Source organism: Morone saxatilis, unplaced genomic scaffold, assembly GCF_004916995.1.
Source record: "Morone saxatilis isolate NCDOM2014 unplaced genomic scaffold, NCSU_SB_2.0 Contig0, whole genome shotgun sequence".
NCBI classification, from domain to species: Eukaryota; Metazoa; Chordata; class Actinopteri; family Moronidae; genus Morone; species Morone saxatilis.
In genome coordinates, this window is record NW_023339650.1 from 17,533,165 (window position 1) to 17,557,754 (window position 24,590).

General features: G+C 39.7%; 1 protein-coding gene across 2 annotated transcripts in view; it reads left to right on the forward strand.

Moving 5' to 3' along the window:
* The window catches only part of dpp6a (dipeptidyl-peptidase 6a), a 122,746-nt gene that overhangs the window by 93,767 nt on the left and 4,389 nt on the right, over positions 1–24,590 (forward strand). For both annotated transcript variants that reach the window (XM_035682104.1, XM_035682114.1), the window contains exons 4-19: positions 744–838; positions 1,293–1,367; positions 2,914–2,966; positions 4,322–4,403; positions 8,495–8,615; positions 16,920–17,074; positions 17,178–17,275; positions 17,821–17,944; positions 18,063–18,101; positions 18,322–18,429; positions 18,688–18,779; positions 19,714–19,761; positions 19,861–19,979; positions 20,968–21,039; positions 23,217–23,324; positions 24,015–24,084. In XM_035682104.1, coding sequence (XP_035537997.1) covers positions 744–838; positions 1,293–1,367; positions 2,914–2,966; positions 4,322–4,403; positions 8,495–8,615; positions 16,920–17,074; positions 17,178–17,275; positions 17,821–17,944; positions 18,063–18,101; positions 18,322–18,429; positions 18,688–18,779; positions 19,714–19,761; positions 19,861–19,979; positions 20,968–21,039; positions 23,217–23,324; positions 24,015–24,084 — 1,459 coding nt within the window. The remainder of the gene's footprint in view (positions 1–743; positions 839–1,292; positions 1,368–2,913; positions 2,967–4,321; positions 4,404–8,494; positions 8,616–16,919; positions 17,075–17,177; positions 17,276–17,820; positions 17,945–18,062; positions 18,102–18,321; positions 18,430–18,687; positions 18,780–19,713; positions 19,762–19,860; positions 19,980–20,967; positions 21,040–23,216; positions 23,325–24,014; positions 24,085–24,590) is intronic.

Genomic DNA, 24,590 nt, shown 5'->3' on the forward strand with positions numbered 1-24,590 from the left:
AAACATAACAAGGCTGTATTGCAGCTGATAAAGTTAATTAGTTGTTGAAGCCAAAACCCCTGCTTTTAGATTAGAATCCACCACATCTTTTCATGCCACTTAATGACACATTGATAACTGTTGCACGCCTTGATAAAAGTTTAACTTTTTTGGTTGCTGATAGATGAATAGAACTTTCAAACAAGCCTAATTTAATATGCCTTTGATATTAAAAGGGTAATAAATAGAAGCATCCCCTAAAATTGAATTATGTTGTTAGTGCTCAAGACAGCTAATAACTTCATTAACATTGAATATTTGCTCTTTCTGTCGTGCCAGCAGCAAATCTTCAAAGATTACATTTCTTGTTTTAGTGCCACTTCCTGTACAATTTTTACATATGCAGGACGAGGCAGATATATTGGACATCAGAAAATAACATAGGGCCAAGTTCATAACTAATATTCTCTCGTTGTCTCATGTTAATGAGTTATATTTGTTTTGCCATTGTGTTCTGACTGTAGAAGGGTAGGGATTGTGTCTGCCCATCTTTGTGATCCACAGGATAGGTTTGAGGATTTTAGGTCATACAGACCTTTTTATGGATCTGAATCTTTTCATTTTATTCCCAGGAAGGATTTTGGTCTTATTTTGAAAGAATTTTAGGCAATATTTTCATGCCTGTAGAGTTTTGAAGATGTTATTTCATTATGTAAAATCTCATGTTAAAGTCTCTACTACTCTCTCTCTCCCTCTCCTTACAGGTAATGAGCTATTGTACCGTAATCGTGATGGCGATGTCGTCAGGTTCAACTTGGACACCAATGAAAAGACAATCTTGGTGCATAACAAGAAGTTTGTAAGTATTTTGTCATCGTCTCTCTTACTTTCTCACAATTACAGAACTAAAGAACTGACCACTGCTGCCCACAAATTAAATTAAAACTTTTCTTATAGTGTCAGCAAATCAAAGCCCCCAAAGTTCTTTTTTTGTTACAAAGCTTAATCAAATGATCCATTATTACTGTGAAATGTGAACTGCATAGTTAAAACTTGGGGCTTGGTTATGTGGGGAAACATCGAGAAGGAGATGTAGCGTTAGCGGCCTGGGTGACGACACACAACATTATGTCCGCCATCAAATCACCAGGCCCTAGTCCAAAGATTAATGCAACTCCCATTTGCTTCAAGAGCCGAGCAATCCGTCAAACGCAGTCATTTAAGGACTGGTTTAATGAAAAAATACCACGCATGGTTAAAGGTCTCATCTTTTTGTCTTTTTTTCTCCTCTTACATCTGCCTTGGCTTCCCAGGAAATGTACAAAGCCAGCAAGTATGAGGTGTCTCCTGACATGAAGCATGTGCTGCTGGCCTACAACGTTGCACCGGTGAGCTTCTCATTTGTTTGCTTGTTTTTTGAATTAGCAAACTGACAGCCAGATATGTCAGCCGCCTCCAGTGAGGGGGGTGGGGTATAGGCTCATAGTGTCGCGAAGGCAGGGAAGAGAGGAATGAGGGTGGGAGGAGAAAGTAATCATGGCGGGGTGTGAAGGCCTGTCGCACACCACTGCCTGTCAGCGATGGCGACGGGGGCCAGCACAGCCGAGTGGAACTGTAGCGAGGGAGGCAGAAACACAAACAAACCCCTCGGCGCTGCACGGGCTTGCAGTGAGGGAGATGAGATCGACAGAAGGAAGATGAAGTATTGGCTGGGAATTCATTGTTTCTGTGCAATTCTGAATAAAGTGTCCCATGACTACATCAACTCTGCCAGCGCTTTGATATCCACCAAATAATTTCAACCTCTAATATAGGTAGATCAAACATATTGAATAATTTTGCTAGCTAGTGTCTGTGTGTTGACTTTCATTCTGCTTCACCACTGAGTCACTGTAGAGTGCCTGTTGTTAGTGTGTGAAGGATGCTGGCAGAGATATAACCTTATGTTATTGCCTGAGATGAATTGAGAATATTATGACACACTAGCGATGTCTGGAGTGTTGTACTGCATGTGTTTGCATTTGTTATTTCATCCAAACCTCCATCACTTTGATAGATGACAGTCATTCCTCCTATACCCTCACTGTAGCAGCACACAGTCACGCACTGGTAAATGCACACTCACGCACACCTCATCTCTATAACATGTCATATGGGTTTATAATAAGCAGTGTCTGCATACCAAAACATAAAAACCATTCTCCATTTGAATGTGAATGTGTCTCTAGTGGCTCAGTGACTTTCATACATTCCTGCACTGTCCATAAACACTGCATTTGTAGAATATACAACATTAGACTATTTTTAACACGAACAATCAGCCATCATCTGTCAAGAACTTTTCATATAGTTAAGATTTTAAAGATGAAACTTGAGTATAAGAGATGATTCCAGGTTTTTAGTGTTTTTTGTAAGACATCTTGTCCACATCGTATCACAGTAACATATCCTGATTTTAGAGGGTAGCCAATGAAATCCATAGCAGCTTCCAGTTAAATAGAAGAGAGCCAAATATGTTGATTTGGTGTGTAATTAAAGAGTGACTAAACACCTAAAAAAAAAAGCAAAATTCTCTGCCCTCTCTTGAAAGTCAAGGCTGTCTTATCTATAACCATATCCAACAGTGGTGCCACAGTTAGTAGTAGTTAGTACTGTTCTGGAGTATACTACCACTGGAGGTTAGCACGTTAAAGGATAATTCTGGTATTTTTAAATCTGGCCCCTATTTTTACATGTACCAACTCCAGTGTTCTGCAAGGTTTTAAGGTTCAAGTTAAGTTCAAAGAATTCATTATTGTCAATGTCTGATTTTATTTTTACCTTCTTCATTTTCAAAGAATTAATTAGTAAGTCTAGTTTAACTGCAACATCCACATTGATTTCTCTAAATCAAAGAAAAAAACATATGAAATGACCTGACGACTCTTCTTCCAGGTGTACCAGTATTCTTATACGGCCTTCTACATCATTTGCAGTCTGGAGACTCCGTAAGTAGGCGACAGAGCTGCATTCTTCTATTTATCCTGTATTTCATTATCTTATCTTGTAATATCTCACCTGACCCTGCTGCCCGCGACACTGCGAGCAACTCATTCCCACCTGTTCTCACAACTTGTTCTCACTGTACCGCCTACGAAGCACCTCTGACATCAGCTACACTGTTAACTTCCGAACCTCCACAAGTGCTGTCTGTGAAGTGAAAAGGAATGTAATCCAGATCTTCAAATGGCAGCCAAGTTTCCCTAACATCTACAGATCTTACATTTTTATTCGCTAACATGAAGCTTTGAAAAAAGGCACATTATCAATTGTAATGCTATCTGGTTAGAGAGATCAAAAGGACGTACTTGCATGGAGGTGCTACAGTGCCTTGCAGAATGCTGTAATAGCAATACCACTGAGTTCAGAATGAGAGTCTTCGCAAAGTCACTTATAGCTCTCTTGTCCTTCATTTTTTAGTCGTTAACATGGCTGGAGAAGTGACAAGTCTGCACTCTTTGCTATAGTTTAACATCTCTGATCTTCATTTCTTTATGTTAAAACATATGAAAGAGTAGCAGAAAATGTTCACGTAAATAGTAAATGTCTGCATTTATATAGCGCTTTTATCCAAGTTGCCCTTTATTCCCACGCTCACACACCGATGGCAGTGACCTACCATGCAATGTGCTGGCCTGACCCTCGGGAGCAATTTGGGGTTCAGTGTCTTGCCCAAGGACACTTTGACATGTGGAACTGGGGATTGACCCAACCCTTACTCAACAATCAGTGGACAACCTGCTCCCCTTCCTGAGCCACAGCTGCCCCAAGATGTAATAAAACCATCATAACATAAACATAAACATCAAATTATGTCCTAACTCCTGACAAAACAGCCAGAACTGATTAACTGGTGTTGATCCCCAGCCAATACATATTATGGCCATTATGTCCAGTAAGTAGACACCTCACTTATTTCCCTTTTGAATTACTTCCACACCAGGTCACAGTATTACAGCCCTGTCAGCAGCTCTCCTGCTCAAATCTATTTGTGTGCTGCCACCTAGTGGTAGTGTGCCAAAAAAACCCACCTCAGCTGATGACCTCATTCATCCTCAGCTCCAGACAAAGACATAGAGGCAGTGGCACCTCTAATTCTGCAGCCTGCACTGCGCAGCACTTTTCCCAATAAGGAGAGGTGACACTGTTATAGAGCAGTGATATTTATGGATACACTTAAACCTTTGTTCTCAGATGTGCTACACTTGTTCTTGTGCTGCAGCAGTACTGGGAGCACATTCACTGTGTGTATGTGTCTGCAATTCTATCTGATAGCATTGTTTTCTCTGTCTGTGCACCCCAGGGAGACGTGGAACTTGAACCCTCCAGAGGTGCGAAATGCTCAGCTGCAGTATGCAGGCTGGGGACCCCAGGGTCAGCAACTGGTAAGAACTACAATTTTCTCCACCTACTGACTAATGACGTTTCAGAGTTAACATTCAAACCATCTTTATTACTTAACATTTACAGTAACCATTGAAACTTTGATGTCGAGCATACACACTAGATAACAAAATGGCTGTATATATACACATAGCCAAGTGCAAAATATGCAAGCCTGCACTGACCTTTACTGCTGGTAAAAAGTTAATGGAAGATAAGTTCAGGAATTTAGGGGACTTTACTGGCCCCCTGATGGGAGGAGCTGGAATGAGTAATGAAGCTACTGTGAAAAGTACTCCTATATTTAAACCTGCATCAACAAGCTGCTAACAAAAAACTGACGGATAACATTAGCCGCATGTTTAGCATTCATTTGGATTTGTGTCTGTATCCACCTGATGAATGAAGACCAAAGTAAATATTTATACAGATTAGGTCAAATCCTTTGAAGGTTACAGCCCATGAAGGTCGGTCAAGCCAACGTGAAACAAAACTAACGGTGCATTCAAGTGCTCCTTGGCAAATTATGAAGTCAGATATTTCAAGAAATTAACCTTAAATGGCTGAGTAAATATCAGTGGGAACACATTCCATTATACCTGAGGTTACAGTCAGAGTTGTTACATTTCACTTAAACACACAATTTACAACTGGCAAACAAGGTGTCAGGGTAATGTATCCATACAACACCCTCTGATTCACAAATCAGGCTGCTAACAAGAACAACAAGAGGAGTTTATGCCTGAATTCCTTTATTTACGTCCTCCAGTGGCTTTTTCTTTGGTCCACTTCATGTGATAGATTCACCAGTGATTGATGACCTCAACACAAATACCTGATATATATGGTCATGATCGCGTTGCATTTTCTGACTTTTATGAGCTGACCAAGATCACCTGAATGCTCCATTACACTGACCAATTGACCAGCGCACAATTGATTATGGGATACTGAGGGCTGCAAAGGATTCACAGCGTGTGTCCTCCAAATTTGCTGGAAAAACAGCTGCATTTCTTGGCTGCATTTGGAAGAAATTTTGATGGGGAACAAGCCTTGTTGGCCCGTTAAATTAAATTTGGTCTTGAAATATGGAGGCTCCATCCCCTGAGTTAGGATTCTTTATATTTCAGAGGCAGCATTTTCTTCAACACAATTTTGTGGAATAGGTTTGAGTCTTTTAAACTCACAAACAATTTTGTCCCTCAGGGTTTTAATCATCCAAATGATTCACTGAGACTTCCCAGTAAACATATTTTAAATTAAACACTATTGTTTGAAGAACAAGGAGCAATGGTCCTTTGCAACTCTTCCAAAAGGAGTCATTTTCCGCCTCCATCATCACACAGTCGAACTTGTCAGAGCATTAATGAGCTTCAGTCTGTTGGTTTGCAGGGCAGACAGACTGTATAACTGATAACATCCTGCAGCACAATGCTATTAATTACCTGTTATCTCGTCAGTGGATTAATTAACACAGTCGCTAGATTGATATAGCCCCAAGTTTCCCACCATTAGTCATGAAGTGGTTTTACTTCCATCAGGCGAGTTATGTTAGCGTGAAACTGAGCAGCAGCTGCTTTCCCTAAAGGTTCAGATGTCCTCTGTCGAAGAGGTTGAGGTTGAAGTGAGAGATGTCCATCAGCTAAAACAAGCTAACAGAATCTGCAAGCCAAGGCATGCCTCATCATATTAGAAACACCTAATATACATGAATCAGTCCACCTGTTTTCCTGTTCCCAAATCCCTTATGCACTTAATTAAATCTCTTTTACTTTCCCATAGAGAGTGTGCACATACAGTATATGCCCATATTTACACTCACAAACACAGCTGTCCAGCCACATGTTAAGCTATTTGTTAGGCTAAAAAGTCAATGTAATCGAGTGCATGAGTGGCATCTTATTTTCGCAGATGCTTGTGTCTGCACAAAGATGTTTCTTACTTTTTTCTGTGGAAAGTAAATCCCCCAGTGAATGAAAGAGTTTCTATTCCCTGTTCCCTGTAGGCGGCTAATCTTCAACATGTGGCTGACACACACTCACACAATCAAAGTTTGGACGCTTAGCCCCAGGAGGCCTAACCTTTGTATTACATTATAGAGAGAGAGATTTTGTGTGTGTGTGTGTTTGTGTGTGTGAGAGAGAGAGAGACATCTTTCAAACTCCACATCACCAGTTTGCAACACAGGCTTTCCGCTAAACAAGATTTACACAGAATGGGATGGATGGACCCCATGTTCACAGTTTGTAAAGTAAAAATTCCACCGCAAATTACCTACTGTATTTCCCTCCAAAACACATGGATCATGTGATAATATTAATATGTTTAATATTAGTCCCTTGCGAAACGGCATCTCTGTGATTTGGGGTCGTATTCTCTGCTTTCAAGATCAACAATGTGCCAAGTTTCATGGTAATCCACCATATGGTTGTTGAGACATTCTGGTCTGGACCAAAGTGGTGGACACACTGACCCACTGACCTACTGACGAACATTGCCATCCCTAGAGCCATGCGTCTCCCAGAAAATACAGCACACAGGTGCTTGGGTTATTTTTTCAGATTTGAGAAATTGGCCCCTTAAATACTACTTGAGGGCACATTAATATGTTTCTAAAACCTCATGTTTTGGGGTTGTTTCCTTTTAAGTTGAATTAATTTCATATACACTTAATTCATATTTATTTTTTATTTATTTATTTTAGAATTTTTAGACCTAATCACATATTTTACTTTGTAAAGAGGTGTCTCATCGTGTTGGTGCAGTTGCAGTTGCCTGGTATTGTTTTCATCCACCTAAACAAACTAAAGTAGCAAAGTTTGTATACTCTCCTCCAAATTATTTTACTGAGTATCCTAAATTTGGATCCCCGCCATTACTGGCAGAGTTCTACCTTCCTTCAGAGAACGAGGCCAGGTCTTCTCTCTGTGCTGTGGCCTAGATTAGCTTCTATACAGGGACTCCATCTGTACCAAAGTGACACCAAACCACATGGGCCCCCAGATTGCGGCACTTTAAGAGAAAGTAATTGTGACAGATTTGTGTTATCGTTAAAGAGATGCAGGAGAAACCTTTTGCTAACTACTAAGTTTTTCGCTGTGTATACTAAATACCTCATTGCTGAGACACTGTATAGTAAAAGATTGCAAAATGCTAAATTACTGTAAATTCATGGAGTAGTGTTTTTTTGTAGCGTCAACCTGTTATACACTGTAGAAAGAAGCAAAAATAATGCAGCTAACGTAGACAGCTACAGTATTTGATTTCCTGCTGTACATCATCCCGTCATTTAGACTTCTCAGAGTGAATATTTATTGGAAAATCATTCACAAACTGATACCATGATACCAGCTCGAGGCCAAGAGATTCCATAATCCTTGAGATACTGAGCGCAAACCCTGTTCTGTAATAGCCTGAGATTGATTTCAGCATGGCATTAAAGCTGTAACATTTTAAAATTCCAGCCCCTAGAGTCGCCCCACCCCACCCTGCTCACTGTGGGTGCTGATGATCTATTATTCTCTGTAATGAAAGAGTTGACCTTCAGTTATCTTGAAAGCCCTGCAGGCCTGTGAAGGAAAGCGTCAAAGTCAAAATTTGGTCCCAAGGTTCGCTGTCTTATCATAAATTGAAAAGACTTCTTTTTTCCTCTTTGTATCTTGACAAAAACTTTGGTTTCCCTCTCATGAAAAGGTGATATTGCAGATATGTGTACTGATCTCTTGTGTATGACAGGTGAAAAAGCACAATGCTCATGTGTGTTTTGTTCCCAGGGTTGATCTTAACTGTGATAGCATGACCTCTGCCCTACCCAGATCTCCCACCTGCAATAGTACATGTCAGTATAAATACCATACTGTCCTCAGGCTTGTGCGTGTTGATAATAATAATGATGTAACAGCTTATTCAGCGTAAGGACATTCTCTGTAGAAAGGTTGTCAGTCAGGGTCATCAACACAACACATCAGCAGGACAAACGCTGCTTGAAAAGAAGCTCTTATCGTGGATTTTCCACTTTGAAGGCGGTTGGTGTATTGTTTTGCCATTTCAAAATTTGATTAAAGTGTAATTCCTTTCTTTCCGCCTCTTGTAGATCTTCATTTTTGAGAACAACATCTACTATCGCTCTACGGTGGAAAGCCGCTCCATCCGTTTAGTGTCTACTGGAAAGGAGGGAGTAATCTTCAATGGGCTCTGTGATTGGCTGTATGAAGGTAAGGCAGAAAAATATCTAAATCTGCAAATTGTCATTTATACACTTTGAGTTTTGTATAGATAAGATGTAACATGTTAAATTGTTAAAGCTTTACTGGCACCAGGTAAGCTGATTGTGTTAACTTTGGGAGCTTCCACTTGTGTTTCTAATGACTTTTCACAAATATTTTCTTGTGAAAAACTGGATACTTTGACCTCAGTACGTCTAATTTTGAGAGGGGAAAATCAGTCTCTTGTGGAACTGCTCACCAATCATTGGCATATGGTACATGTGATCAGCAGGGTCGGAAGTTAAAAAGGACCACTGACTAAGTCATGAAGACCATGTGTAAAATATTGAAGTGAACCTCTTTCTTTTTCCTCTATCTCCCCCCTCCATCCCATTACTCTAATTTGAACAGCCTGTAGTTACACATGTATTAATGAGTAATGACATGAGAAAGTATGACTCCCCAACGTCTGCAGCCATATTAGTATTTTTGGTGTGTAGAACTTGATTTCCTGCAGGTAAATTAAAAATGGAAACTCTTGTCAATTTGCGTGTGCTTTACACCGCCCCGAAAATGAATGAATGTTCTACATGGATTGATTTGCATTAATTCAGCAGTGGCGTGTGTTGTACACAGTCTGATACAGATGTCATGGTGCTCTCCAAGTGTCAACGCCACCAATCAAAGAATCACCTGCATGCCTCGCAGAAAAAACGAGGACGGGTTCTGTGTTAGTATTCAGCTAATGAATTTATATCCGCTGCGCTGGGTGCACTCTCTGCTCCAGTGGAACAGTGTTTTAATAACAGAGGAAAAGGGAGAAGGGGAGCGGTAAGCACATAGATATAGAGATAGCAGGAATAGAGACAGCTTGTGATGTACAACAAGCTGTTAATCCACGAGTAGCGCTATAAAACAATACATTCGTGTTTGATAATGTGAATGACTGCCACCTAGGAGGCCTCTGAGGATCTGGAAGCTGTGACTCAGAGGTTATCTGAGGTCACCAGTGCACCAGGACAAGAGCTGTGTGGCTGTTTCCTCTTGGGGGCTAGTCCGTTTTTTATTTAATGTTATCAACCCACGGCTCCTCTTATCTCTGCATTAGCCAGGCTGACATTGGAAACCAAGTCCATCCTTCAAGAGCAATATCCATTCTCAGCCATTTAAACATTAATCAGAGCGTTATTGCAGTGTCTGACCCCCTGACTCATATTTATGAGCTGCTGAAGGCTTGGTAATTTACACTCATCATTTATTGACCAGATAAATCTTTCACCGAGAGATAAAACACAGAGTCAGCTTCATAATGTTGAGATAAAAGTGAATTGTAGGACAACAGATTTGTATTTAGTTTTTTTCCTGCATATAACTTTCAAAATAAAGATAACGTGATATGTTCCAGTTTAATAAGAACATATTATTTGATAATTTTGAGAGTCATATAGTAGAATATTTAGTAGATCTACTGCATTTGTAAGCCTGTTATCATGGGATGTTTAATTATTCATTCACAATAATTAAAGATATCAGACATTATGTTAAGTTGAGATTGCAAACAGTGTCTTAATATAATGAGATATATCTTGAGATGATAAGGTAGTTACTGGAAAAACCAAAGATAGCAGGTTTATACTAATTATTACTAATTATGGTTTCTTTGGCCAGTTTGGGTATACAAAGCTACACTCTAATCAAACAGCCCAGTCCTTAATGATTAGGATAATTTTTTCCTACCACATTTCCACTCAATTGCCTGTTTATTAGCTACACATAGCTAAAACAAATCCAGTGTAGTACAGCAGCCCTGCCCTTAATTTTACCACATTAAGGTTATAGATTTTGCTTAGCACTAGAACCGCCAGGGGTGGCTGTATACCTAAAACCACCAACGGGTAAAATTTAGTTGCTATGAGAATGCATTGATTTTTAAGGTACAAGCAGTCAGAAGTTTTTTACTTTTTTTAATTTTTTTATTCTAGTTTAAACTTCCTCAAATTAGTGCGGGTTAATTTCCATGTCATGTTATGGGTTCCACTCACAGGTTACACCAAATAGCTATAGTAAAAACAGTATTTGTAGTCATGTCTCCACAAAGTATTTTGTTAAAGACTTGCCTTAGTCTGGGGGCATATTTTCTGCAGCAGAGATGCTACTGAATGATCATAGAAATATTATAAAAAATAGGAAATACTGTCTCACTTTTCCACGACTATGTTGCTACTTCTTTCTTTGATCATGAAGGTGACAATATAGTAGTATAGTAGTGCTATAATATAAAATTAAGTATTTATAGTATGTAGTTGAGAGAAAATTAAAGATCCAAGAGGAAACTGACCATCAGACATTAATTGCATTGAGCAAGTCTAATGTCTGATTTTTCATTAATAATAAATAATCTCTCTCATCCATATTGAAGGTTGTCCTGTGACTTATGTTGCAGGTCTAATAAATCATGGTAGGGGACAAAAGGCGTTGCCAATTGCAACATAGAATGGCTAAACACATGAAATTACTCGTGTGAAAATCATTGCATTCTCTATAGTGGTAAATTTCACCGGCTGGCGCTTATTGGTATAGGTGTCCATTACTTGGACCTGGCTATATGTTGACAATTTCTAGCAACAAAATATGCTATATAACGCACTTTTAGGAAAAGTCAAAGACTGGGGGACTTGAATATTTTATTTAGACGAAGTTAGATACAATCGAAAAGCCGCAGCATTTTACCCAATGATGGTTCTAGTGTTAGAGAGTTGATTTATCTGTATGATCCTTTTGGAGGCTGTGGTTTGTGGTGCTGTTGGATTGTACAGTGTTATACTGAGAGGTGTTTCTATTATTTTGTCCTATTTTGTCCTATTTTGTATATTAAACATAACACGCCCCAGTATCTCACCTGTTAGAGCTCCATGTAGTCCTTACCACAGCAGAGCAGGTTCGATTCCAGGCGGTGGCCCTTTGCTGCATTTCATCCCCTCTCTGTCCTTTCCCCATTTCCTGTCTATCTTCGGCTATCTCTATTAAATAAAATTGTAAAAAGACCAAAAGTAATTATAAGAAGAACATTATAACCTTAATGAAGGTAGATTTTAGTTGCGGGTCCGTTGTATTAGTCTGCATTAGTTATAACTAGGTGTGCCTCATAAAGTAGCAACTGTGCATATATCAGTGAGGGTAGAATGAATTCAAAGGCTTTCTTTAAAAGTTGTTAAATTTGTACAAAGCAGGTTCACAAAGAATTGGGGTTTTTTTTGCCCCTCGTCCAGTACCTTACACATGAATTGGAACACCAGCTGTGAGTCAGACCCTTATCAGTGCCCCATCACTAATGCTCTTGTGGAGTAAATCCCTGCAGCCAGGTACCAAAACCTTGTGGAAATCCTGAAACCAGAAGAGTCAGGCTGCTTATAGCAGCACATTAATAGCCATGCTTTTAGAATGGGAGTTCAATAATCACACATCGTGTTCAGGTGGTACACAAAATTAATGCCAAAATGGATTCCAAGTATTTCATAATGATGATTTATTTTTATCTGGCTTTATTTCTTCATTTTTGCTAATTCACTAAAAGTCCTTTTCATTCCTATTAATAATAAATCCCTTTTCAAAAATGTCTATAAGCCTGTAAATAGATTTGGCTTTGGCCCAGTGGTGATGCTAGCATCTGCAGGGGAGCTTAGAAACCGTGCCAGGTTGTGTGATGTTTACATTCATCAGCGAGACTGCAAGGCAGAAGATTTTCCATGCTAATGACTCAGGCTCTGCTCTGGCCAAGGTCAAGCTGAGGCTCAGACTGCCGCTGAGGAGAAATGAGGTCTTAAGCTCTGGCTGTCGCTGCGCGGCAGATTTGATGCTGAGGGGTGAAAGGTTGGCAAATAATCTCCCAGGCTTGAATATCCTCTGGCTCGCATTGCTGTTTTAATCCATGGATGTGTGTGTGTGTGTGCGCATGCAGCAGAGACAGAAAGAGACGGGAGAAAATAAAACAATTAAAGAGACAGAGCCAAGAACCGCATCGGCTGTGTGTAATAGTCCAAAACGCCTCAGGAGAGTCTCAAGTGTTCTGTCATCTGTCGGCTGTCTGATTATTGAGGCTGTACTGATACTGACACATCCTGCAGTGTGACGCAGCCCAAGGAAACAACTGTTTATTGGGCTCTGTTGCGCCGAGATAAAAACCCGGCATTGCTTTGATTTGAGTCATGTTTGCCCCATAGATGTTTGGCTAGATGACTTGTTTGCATCGAGAGGCTTGTTCGTAGGGTTGTGTCTGTTTATCGCTCTGTTTGTGGCTGAGCCTGCGGGGCATCGAGTAACCACATAATCAACACTTGTGTGCTTGAAAGGGAAAGATTAATAAAAGGAATAAAAATGTTGGTTTTAGTTTGGTGTGAAACTGATGTGAGACACACAGTTGGAAATAGTTTTCTAGAACTTTTTTAGTGCTCAGGTTTGGGAAACTCTTCTCAGCACAAAATAAGCTTAATGTCTATTTCTTTGATATTGTCATTGCAGGATACAAATTTGGAGTTACCGGTTAACAAACTTGTCTTGTTTTGCCACTTGTGACAAGATAAAGTCAACAAAACTGCATGACAGTTTAGGTAACATTATAAATAACATCTTTGGGGCTTGCTTTTTGAATTATCTCTTGAAACCATGGAGCCAAAAGCTTGCATGGTGGAAATAAATTACAGTTTATCAATAGACAGTTTTTATTGCCTATTGATACACTGTAAAACAATAATCACTCAACCTGGTGGACATGAAGGGGCTTCTTGGTAGGAAGAAAGGTTTGTTTGTAATACAATAAAGTGTAACCAGTAAAACTCAAATTTTATCAATCACATACAGAAAACAATTGATCTGTGTAAAGTGCTGTGATAAACGTGTGCTCCAGTTTAGACATATTTAAAAAAGAATGGGGAACAGCAATGGCTGAGATATCTTGACTTATACTTTTTAGTATGGGTCAAGCTCCAAAAACACTGGATCCTACATTTCCCATAATGCAAGTCAATAATGGCTTTCATAAAACCGTTCCTCTGCCACTTAAATGCACTCTTCTTTTAAACCCCACTTTAAACACAGCTGACATTATCAGGGTTGTTTTTCAAGCTTTGAAAGTTTCCCTCGAAGTTACAATTGCTTAGCGCCAGAGAGACCATGGGATAATATATAACATCTTTAACAACATCTTTCACTTTGAGGAGAGTGTATCTGTAGCATTGCAGGGGTAAATATATACACAGGGGCTACATCCTCTTCTGCTTTTCTTTCCTCCCCTTCTGTTCGCCTAATATAGACCCGTAACAAAACAACAACTCACTGTCTCAATAGCATTTTGCATTTTCTCCCTGCATCATCTAGCAATGTTGTCTTTGCTCTGAGCCACAAACTGTAGTTGTGGCTCCGGAGATGCTCAACGAAAAAAAAAAATCTCACCTCACTTTGTCATGCGCTTTTCTATTCTTGCTCAATTATCACTTGCACCTCACCTCAGTCAGCACAGTGGTAACTGTACAGTATTTATAGTAACAGCTGCTTCGCTGACATGTTTTTTGGCATATAGGGTGGAAAACTAGAATGTAATCTAACCAACCTGATTGTCAGTGAGCCAGGAGGAAGGTGTGTGTCTGCAAACTAGTGAGTTTTTTTAATCTTATATATCCTAGGATTTCACCATGCATGCCATGTAAATTTAGTTACATTTAATAATGTTTATTAATAAAATGGTTAAAAATCAGTTAGCAGGCCATAATATGTCTAGTTCACATTTTCTAGGGTTTAGTTTTAGTCTTCTGTGATTGGTAGAGGTGACTGTAGAAGTGTTACCTATGATTGGTGGGGTGGACTACAGGCTATAAATATTCAGAATTCAAGAAGAAAGTAGTTAGACAACAAAAACATAGAATTAGTGGCCTAAAAATGTGCATCAAACACTAAGAACTAACAAAAAAGCTGCATGTCTTTCTGTGCCATAGTGCTGCTCTACTTTACAGTTTTAGCATGTGAAACTGCTGCCCTCTGTTGGAGAGATCTGGTGATTTATAAGACAGGAACATTCCCCACTACCACTCAATACAAAGTTTACTTGATTTATTTGTCCTGCTAGTAACATAAAATTGACTAAATGCAACCCGCATTGTTTGATTTTCTTTTCTTTTTGTCATTCGTTCAGTCTGTCTGGATCTATCAAATTGCACTCATTATTTCCCATTGGCAACTTAACTCATGGTATCTCATGCATTAATAATGTCCTTTACTAAGTGAATTATGCAGTCTGCACTGCAGGATGGAGAACATGGAGAGAGGGGATGAGCCTCCAAAAGCTCACCTTCATCACAATGAGGCGGCTGGAAAAAGAAAGAGACAATCTCATCACTTAAGTGAAAGAAAATGAGAGTTGGCTCATCATTATACTACCTTCTCTCATTATTACTTATTCTTTCTCTTCCCCCCCTCACTTTCCTTTGTTATCACTCACATATCACGGTGCCCCTAGAAACGTTCTCCTTGACTAGCCAAGGTGACTGGGCGTCCCCAGCCGAGCGGATCCGACAGCCCAATGGTTGCTCTCCACATGGAATGCTTTTTAAGCCACCCCTGTTGTAGTCAGCAGGCAGCGGTGGAAACTGGCCATGCGGGAAATCGTTTTTATGTTTTGGGGGTTTTTTTTTCCCCCATATCATTTGCGAATGCAGCGTAATGTTTTGCTGTGCTGCTCTGTTCATCATCAGACAATGAGATCCAATCATTCCCCACTGAGCTGTGCCAGCAGGCTGCCAGTGGACGCACCAGGCAGGCAGGGAGAGCAAAGACTAACTGGACCAAATGCTACCATTAGACCTCTTTCTTCTTGTCACTGGCATAGAGATGTCTGGTGTTAATAATTAGTTTAGCACTGTCCAGCAGTGGAAAGATAATGCAGATGCAATTGCTTTTGCAGAAATGCATTAAAGAACAAATGTACATAAGCGTCTATACTGAGGGTGTTTGTCAAATGATGCTGCATATCAAGTAATTCCACTAAGCGTGCACAGTTAATGAAAATGCTAATTGGTAGTTGATGTCTGTTAATTCCCCGAAGCCAGCACCCAGTCCCGCAGATAAACAGCATTAATGAAATTTTAATTGCAAAAGTTGATTTAAATGTAGCTAGTGGCACGCCGTAACAATAAGTCGAACTGTTTCGATGCCGTCTGCGCCGTCACAACAGGCGTAATAATGAAGTAGAATTGTCACGGCCATGCTTTATGTTGTCAAAAAGTTCCCTCAGTGAGCTTTTATTTGCATAATTTCTTAATAACTCACTGTGTGTTGACAGAGGAGTGTGTGTGTGTGTAGCAGCAGGGATGAAGGACCTAGATTGCCTTTATCCCCCTTATGTTCTGTCTGTCTGTTGTACAAGAGTGTGTGTGATTGCTACATAATTTTAAATACACACACCTGCATGCAGAGGGTCTCGAGGGAACCCTCTGGGTTTCAAATCTGAAATGAGTTGAAGTGAGTTTCTCTCGCTTAAAATGGTAGACATGCACACACACACACACAGAGAGAGGCAACAGCAACCCAGAAAACTAAAGTTATCTGGTGAAGTACACTGCGTAGTTGTACCTGGTGAGAAATTGCTGTTTGATTCATTTCTAGGAAATGTAGCTGGGTTCTGTTCTGGCTGTACTGAGATTAAAAGCCATTGTGATTTATGACCTCAACATTTGTTACTCTGTGTGTGTGTGTGTGTGTTTGTGTGTAGGTTTAAGAGGGACATACAGAGTGAGTGAGTCCAAATATAGCAAACAGGTCAGCCAAGAGTTAGTATGCTGGAGCAGTACAGCGGAGGGCAGACAGCGTTTTATTTCCTGCAGATTTGACCTCATTTTTAGGGGAATTATTGTCCTTTTATGGGGGGATTCTATTACTATTAATTGATAAACAATGAATTGATTAACAGCATTTTCTTCTGGTACTGCATACTGTGGGTTTTGGCACTGTTATTAAAAACTGCTCAATTTAACACCCATAAATCCTGTGTGATGGCCAATAGGAGACAACATTCATGCATGAATGTTTTAACAAGTATCTGTGTGGAGAGAGCAATGCAATACAATGAGTACTGCTAATTATACAGCATTTGTATACATTTAAAAGACATTTTTCCCATAACACCTGTTAATTTCCAACCCTGATAAAGGAGCAACAATCTGATTCTGTTGGCCTGCAGCTATGTAATTAACTTGTGTCTCTGCTGTGTGAGTTTTTATTCACTGTCATTATGTTTAATGGTCATTTTCCTCTCACTCTTTCCAGAGGAGATTTTCCAGTCCCATATCGCCCATTGGTGGTCTCCAGATGGTGCCAGGTTAGCCTACGCCACCATCAATGACACCCTGGTGCCCAGGATGGAGCTGCCCATGTTCACAGGCACACCCTACCCAATGGGGAAAGAGTACCACTACCCTAAGGTGCACAGTTTTATTTCACAACACTACTTTGACAACTGATAATACATTTCTGTTCAGCTAGAAGCGTTATTTAAATCCTCTCCTCTTTGCTCGTCCCGTCCAGGCCGGTGAGGAGAACCCAGTTATCACTCTGTATGTTGTGAACCTTAACGGCCCTCTTCACACCATCGAGATGAGGAGACCTGATGATCCCAGGATAGGGTGAGGCTGTCAACCAAACAATCTCTCTCCTCAGTCAAGTCATACACACTTCCTGTAACATCCTGTAAACACATATTCGCATGTGTAACCTCTCTTTGTGTATTCATGTTCTGATGCTATTTAGGTTTGTCTCTCAAATATCATATTGTTTTTAATTCTAAAATGTGCATATCTGTGAAGATTCTACAAATTATATTTTTCCAGTGATACATTTTTACTTAATTTGGTCCTGTGTTTAGTTCCATTAAGTTTAATATTCCCATTTGCTCTGTTCGTATTTATACCCAATTTTTTATTCCTCTTTCGCTGTGGCTCATTATACGCTCCTCTAATATCTCAATTTCTCTGCAAGAGATCATTAATGTTTCATCCCTTTTTAAAATTCTATCACAATCTGCAATTAGTAAATGGAAACATTGTGGGGCTCTTTTTTTTTTCGCTTGCTGTCTTAATTTCTGATATGTTTGTTATTTACCCACTGATGATGCTATCACACAGTGTAAACAATGTGAATCATTATTTGAGGATTTCTCTGTGTTTGTCAGTGAGTACTACGTGACCATGGTGAAATGGGCCACCACCACCAAACTGGCCATCAACTGGTTGAACAGAGCCCAGAACATCTCAATACTCACACTGTGTGAGGCCACAACGGGAGTCTGCACAAAGGTACAACGGAGTTCTCTCCGTGCATGTGTGTGTGTGTATATATTGTGTGTACTGTACAGTATGTATCAGAGACACTCCAGGCCTGTTTTCATACAACAACTGAAACCTGTTTTTACAGAAACATGAGGATGAAAGTGAAGGGTGGCTGCACAGACAGGTAAGAATATTAAGTTATAAGTTATAAGTTATAGTAGGAGGTAAACTTGCTTATATTCAACTCTTAAATTGTTGCCTGCTTTTTTATGTTGTCTTTTGTAAACTATAATGGGGGGACGTTTGCAATAACCAACCTATTTCTATAGTTTTATGTTTGTGGTGCTCTATTTATTTATGTTTTGTTAATTAAAATATGTGAATGATATTTTCTGTGTATTCAGAATGAGAAGCCTCTGTTTTCCAAAGATGGTCTGAAGCTGTTCTTTACCCGTGCCATTCCTCAAGGAGGCAGGGGCAAGTTCTTCCACATCTCCATGTCCATCTCTCAGGTAAGACAATATGTATGTCTTCAGTATTGTTTAGAATTAGCAAAAATACACTCCCTGTTTATTATACAGTCTGTTTATTATTTATTTATAATGTAATATTATTTAAAAATGGCTTTTAAAGAATGAGTATTGGTCCGTTGGCAAGTTTGCATTTAAAGAATTTAAACTCTTGGTATTTTATAGACATTTTGGCAATACAATCAGCACTTTTACTGTCTTAATGTGCCCTTATTACTACTTTTCTGCTTATCCCCAAAGCCCAACACCAGTACAGACACACTGCAATCCATCACGTCTGGAGACTGGGATGTCACCCAAGTCCTGGCCTATAATGAGGACAGCCAATTGATGTGAGCACCTACAAAAACCGCCAGCAATCAAAAGTCACATGCACTTAAGCTCATCTATTGGATATTTATGAAGTTCTGTCAAGCTGTCTTTCTTTTAGAGATCCTGCAGGGACATCAGAAATAAAGCTAGCTTGCTGCTTCAGCAAAACTCACTTTGACTAGGTTTTTGCTGAAGTTTTCATGCGAGAGGGACAGTGGGTCAAATGTTTCAGCACCATGGACAGAGACAGAAAGAGACCCTGCATTTGAGTGCCTCAATACAGAGCACAATGAAGCAGATTATTTGACACTGTTTAAGATGAATAATGATTTTTGACAGGAGTATAGCTCATACTGACACTGATGCCACAGTTTGAGACAGCAGCTATACTCGCTGTGTATTCTGGTGAGCCTGATGTTCTAGCAGCTCGTACAGTTCCACACAATAAACCGCTCTAAATGTGTTCAGTGTAACAGCGTCTCTGTTGCACCCTTGAGGAATGTGACTCATCCTCATCACCCCAAGATAATTTCATGCCCACACCCCAGTTCAAACCATGATCTAACTAACATGGTGTACACACCTGCATTTACAAACACACACACACATACACATACAAAAGTGCATACAAACAGTTATTCATTACACAGTGTTGGAGTGATCTGAAAAACCTAAAATCCTTTTCGCAGAGGGGGTACGATTTGGCCTACTTCTGTTCTAAAAAGGATTCCCTCTTTTTTTCCCCCCATCTTTCATTCTAGTGAGTAGTTGGGTCATTGCATGTGTGCTCCAGGTGCTTTTTTTTTCCACTTCCCGGGCTGAGTGGTGAACACAGCTCTGCTAAACTCACATAAAAGACTAAACAAACCAGTTTGAGTTGTTGTGTGCAGCTGCTGTGTATGTTACAGTTAAACTCAAATCTGCTGCTATGATTCTTCTTTTCTATTAATATAGATACTTCTTGAGCACTGAGGATGGTCCAAAACGAAGACATTTGTACAGGTAACGGCTGTTTTTTTTATTTTGTTATCAGCAGTTGTTGCTTTAGAAGTGGGACAGGAATATTTTGCATGTGTCCAAATTTCTTCTTTGTTTCCACAGCGCCGATACCTTTGGTTCGTTCAACCGCCGCTGTCTGTCGTGCGCCTTGTCCGACAGCTGTGGCTACATCAGCGGCTCCTTCAGCCACAACATGAGCTATTTCCTGCTCAACTGCCAAGGTAGCTAACACAGTATCTTTGAGTCACATCGCCCTCTTTTTGAACTACACTCTATCTATCTTTGTCCAACTTATCCACTTTATGTAGACGCATAGGGATCTATTTTAACAATGAAGCAATAAAGTGTGCAAGGTCAAAATGGGCGTATCCAAGCACAAACCATGAAGAAAATAGGTTCACCAAGAGTCCACTCGTCCAGTTTGGTTGCTTCAAGAAGGAAAATAATATTAGTCTTTGTGTGTCCATTCTCCAGTCTTTACTGAAAAGAAAGAACTCCCATCTTGTTGTGCCTCTCCTTCCACCTTTGATCCATATATGCTGTGCTGAGCATGACAACAACAACAAAAGAGGCAAAGTGCTTTTCAAGATCAGAAAAATATCAAAATGTCATATCACTGTCTTCACGCTGCCACAGAAACAGAGAGAGTCAAAAGATTCATGTTTCTGTGATTTCAGTCTGACTGAAGCCTCACAGCTTCAATATTTAATCACTGATCCAACACTTCTGTGTCAGTCACCTCTGAACCTCCATAAGTGATCATCACTGATCTTGGATCAAACAGGGAACGACCATAATGCCATCAAACCCTCTCTGCACACCTCAGAAATCACTGATCGTCAGTGGTCCTGCACCTCATACATTTGTAATCCACCTCTCTACTCACAGCCTGCCTGGAAGAATTTATGTGATGAGGCTATGATATCATTACCACAAAGAGAGAGCGTGGGTGGAAGAAAAGGAGGCAGCGAGCGAGTGGATGGTGTACTTTCCACCGTACGCAACCAGAGTGTTCCTGTACCGTGTTCCCAATTTGCTAAGTGCACCAATCACTTCATCTGTTGTCCCTTCTCCCTCTGATTTCAGGTTTTAAGGCTTTAGGGTGAGAGGGTTTACCCGTTTGTGGCCTAGATATGGTGATTCCAAATGTCATGCTCAAATATAAAAGTACACATCTGTGACACTTTTTAAATTCATTTTCTTTTCTAGGCTGGGACATCCCGTTTGTAGCTGTCTACAAGACACAGAGAGATGCAGAAAGTGAGACCCAAGACAGAGAGAGTGAGTAGTTTAACCAACTAAATCATAAATTTGCATTTACGAGACTCTAAAATATGTTAAAGACATTACGAGCGACCTTGTGACGCAGTAGCATAATAGCTACACTGAAATTGACCTTGTCAAGAGGGGACAGAAGTGTTTCCGTTGCGGTGCAGAATGACCACCTGCGCTCTGAGTCACTGTTTGTCTACAAGCCAAGTCGAGCATGATGGCAGTAATCACATTACTGCTCACAATGGATGTCCTCATTAAATTATGACCTGCCCAATGGCAATATCAGCATACTGTAATTTGATTATTTGTGTGTGTGTGTGTGTGTGTGTGTGTGTGTGTGTGTGTCAATGTCATCTTTTACCAATATGATGTCCCTTCCCTGACTATGTTAAAAGAAGCCAATGAAATGTTATCACCGTACATTATGGGATATATTTAACTGTTTAACAATATTAAGTGCAGTAATGTTTCCCAAATGTTCACCTACTAATCTGGTGACTTTGCTGTTTTTTAAAAAGCTTTTTCTATGCTGACAGATCTAAAATTGTCTTTAAATCAACATGACTGACGTTCATAAAGTATGGAAAGTGCCGTCATAGCAATTCAGCCAGGATGCCATACATATTAACAGCTATCGTAGCTGCTCTGTGTGTCTGTAACTGTCTGTAACTGTCTGTAACCTGCTTGCAATGCCAATGTTAAAATGCTGATGTTGGGCAGGTATAATGTTAACCATGTTTTCCTGCTAAACGTGAGCATATTACTATAGCATTGTCATTTTGAGCTTGTTAGCATGCTTACACAAAGTACAGTTGCGACTGATGGGAATGTCATTAGTTTTGGCTAGTATTTGGTCATTAACTACAGTATTGGACACATTTTGACCTGATGATGGGGCTGGTTCAAATTGGTTAAACCACTGGTTCAAATTGGTTTAAAGTCCACATACGATTTATTAGAATTCAACATGAACAGGGAAACATGAATGTCTGAACCAAATTTCATGGCAATCCATCCAGCAGTTGTTGGTGGACAATGTGGCGGTCGACATTGCCAACCTAGAACCAAACTACTAATGTGACCAATAGAAATGTCTTGTTTCAGTGCTTTTAATTTGTAATAGGACTTGTTTGTGCTTTGTATGTGGCGTTACACTGAGCAGTGATAGTCAAGTTCATGTCAGAATTAGTGCATACATGCATACAGAAACACTCTGATCGCTCCAGTCACTAATCCAGGCAGAGCTCTTCTCCCTTTCAGAAGGTTTAATTGAAGTTTTCCTCAGCCTGGCAGGTTTTATCTGAGTTTGTCAGTACAGGCAGGTCGGGCAACCGTCTGTGAATTTCCCTCCTGGATGCTGCCTTTTGACCGTACACACAAACCAATCCCAACATACAATGTTTGCTTCGTCCCCTTTGACTTCAGCAGTCATAGCAACCAAGGGCGATAAGTTAGTGTTGCAGACACCAGCTGTAGCTGTTGAATGAGTACAGCTGGTTCTCCTTTCAGGACAACCTCTTGAGACTTGAAGTTTGCCTTAAGCGAATTCAGGTCACAATCCAGGTTTCAGCTGCAGTCGTGTCTGTTTTTTCTGGTTTGCATTTTGTTTAAGCTCCTGCTGAAAGTTTTGGAGAAAGAGAGGCTCTGATATTGTGTGGAGCTTCCTTGTATGAATTTTAATGCATGCAATAGCTCCATATATATTTCTAAACCATCCAACTGATACTACTGTATTTTAATAATACTGTATTTTATTGCTCTAGGATAACTCACCAACCATTTAACAGATTGGTCATACATATATTAATGAAAAACTATAAAACATTCATATTAAATATCATTTAAAATAAAATTAGATGTCCATGTCCAAGTTCAATCAATTTCCCTTTCAGTGACACATTTAAACAAAAAATGAAGATTAATAATGACATTTCAATAGTAAATTGGTTTTGGTTTTGATGACATCACATCACATTAGAACTCCACAGAAATAAAAACAAGATGATTGAATTTTTGTTTTAATTTTATGATGAGAGTTTTTTTTGCTGTATATTGTATCATGACTTGCTTGTCAGGTATCATAACTATGGCTTGAAATATGTTTACTTTTCGCCGTGTTTTTGTCCGCACATTAATACAGTGAACATTGTAAAGCTCATTGGTTAATCGTTTGCCGTCTACAGGTATTGCAGAAGTACATAAACTGGAGAGCAATGAGAACCTGAGGGTGACCTTGGACTCTATGCAGATGCCCATAGTGGAGTACAAGGAGATCAACATGGATGACTACAGTATGTGTCACAACCACAGTCACATTAATGTACAAGTGAAGACCACATATGCAAACCTGATAGTTGACAAACTTTACAGACATTAGACACTCACGTAAGAGTCAGTAACAGTTGTTCCCAACCTTTTTGACCTGTAACCCATTAAAATGAAGCAGCATTGATATGTGAATTAGCTCGAACAAAGATTTTTTTAAATGAAGATTCTCCCCTCTTATATTGTGTATTTTGACTGTATTTTAGAGGCCCAAAGAGGTTAAACTATCCCAGTATTTCCTTTTTAAAAACAACCTTTGTTAACAAATGTTAACTTTTTTCCCAGCTGCTGTACAGTACAGTAAACTGTGATGTTTTAATTGTAATTTGGAAACACACCAATTGATGAGACTCTCCATCCCTCCATTCCTATGTGAAATCACACTTCCTCATTTACATTCTCCACTGACTGAAATCTGTTTTTTTTTAAAGCACTAAATGAAATTCAGATGCACCTATGAAAAATGAACTTAATGCAGATGGCACAGAAACTTTACTATGATTCATGATACTTTGTCATCATTAATTGGTAATTAAAGATAACACATTTACAGGGTTCAAAATATACATTAAAGTTTGTCCCAATTAATGTCTGAGTGAATTTATGGTGTATTGACAGCACTGTGTGACTTACAGCTGTTTGTATCTGCATTACAGCCTTGTCGATGCAGATCCTCAAACCTGCCGGCTTCGTGGAAACGTCCCACTACCCCCTGCTCCTGCTTGTGTATGTATGAGCGCACGCTTTCACACACGTCCGCAGAGTACATTTGGTGCACACACACTTTATGTCCATTAGCAGCATTGACTCATGTCTACACTTCACTCTGAGTTTTATGAGGACATGGCTGTCCTCATCATTGTAGTCTTAATCGTGCATATTAATCTAAAGACAAGCCTCTTCTCTAGCTGGATAATAATTACACTGTGAATGAGGAAACTTACCCTCCTGTCCACCCCTTTCTTTCATTATCATTTCTTTCCTCAGGCATTTAACTATATTTAACTCTGCAGCTAAAATCTAAGCTTTTCAGAATTTGGCCTTTTGTGCTCTGCCTGCATATTTCTGAAAGAAAAACATTACCATATTTCCCTGTATGCTCCTTTTTCTAATCTTATGAAAGTGGCCATGGTGGCTTATCTATGAACACCGTGCTACATTAGCATTAGTTAAAGTTAAGTCAACTTTCCAACTTTTTTTCCCCCAACAAAAGGGTTTATGTTTTAGACTTA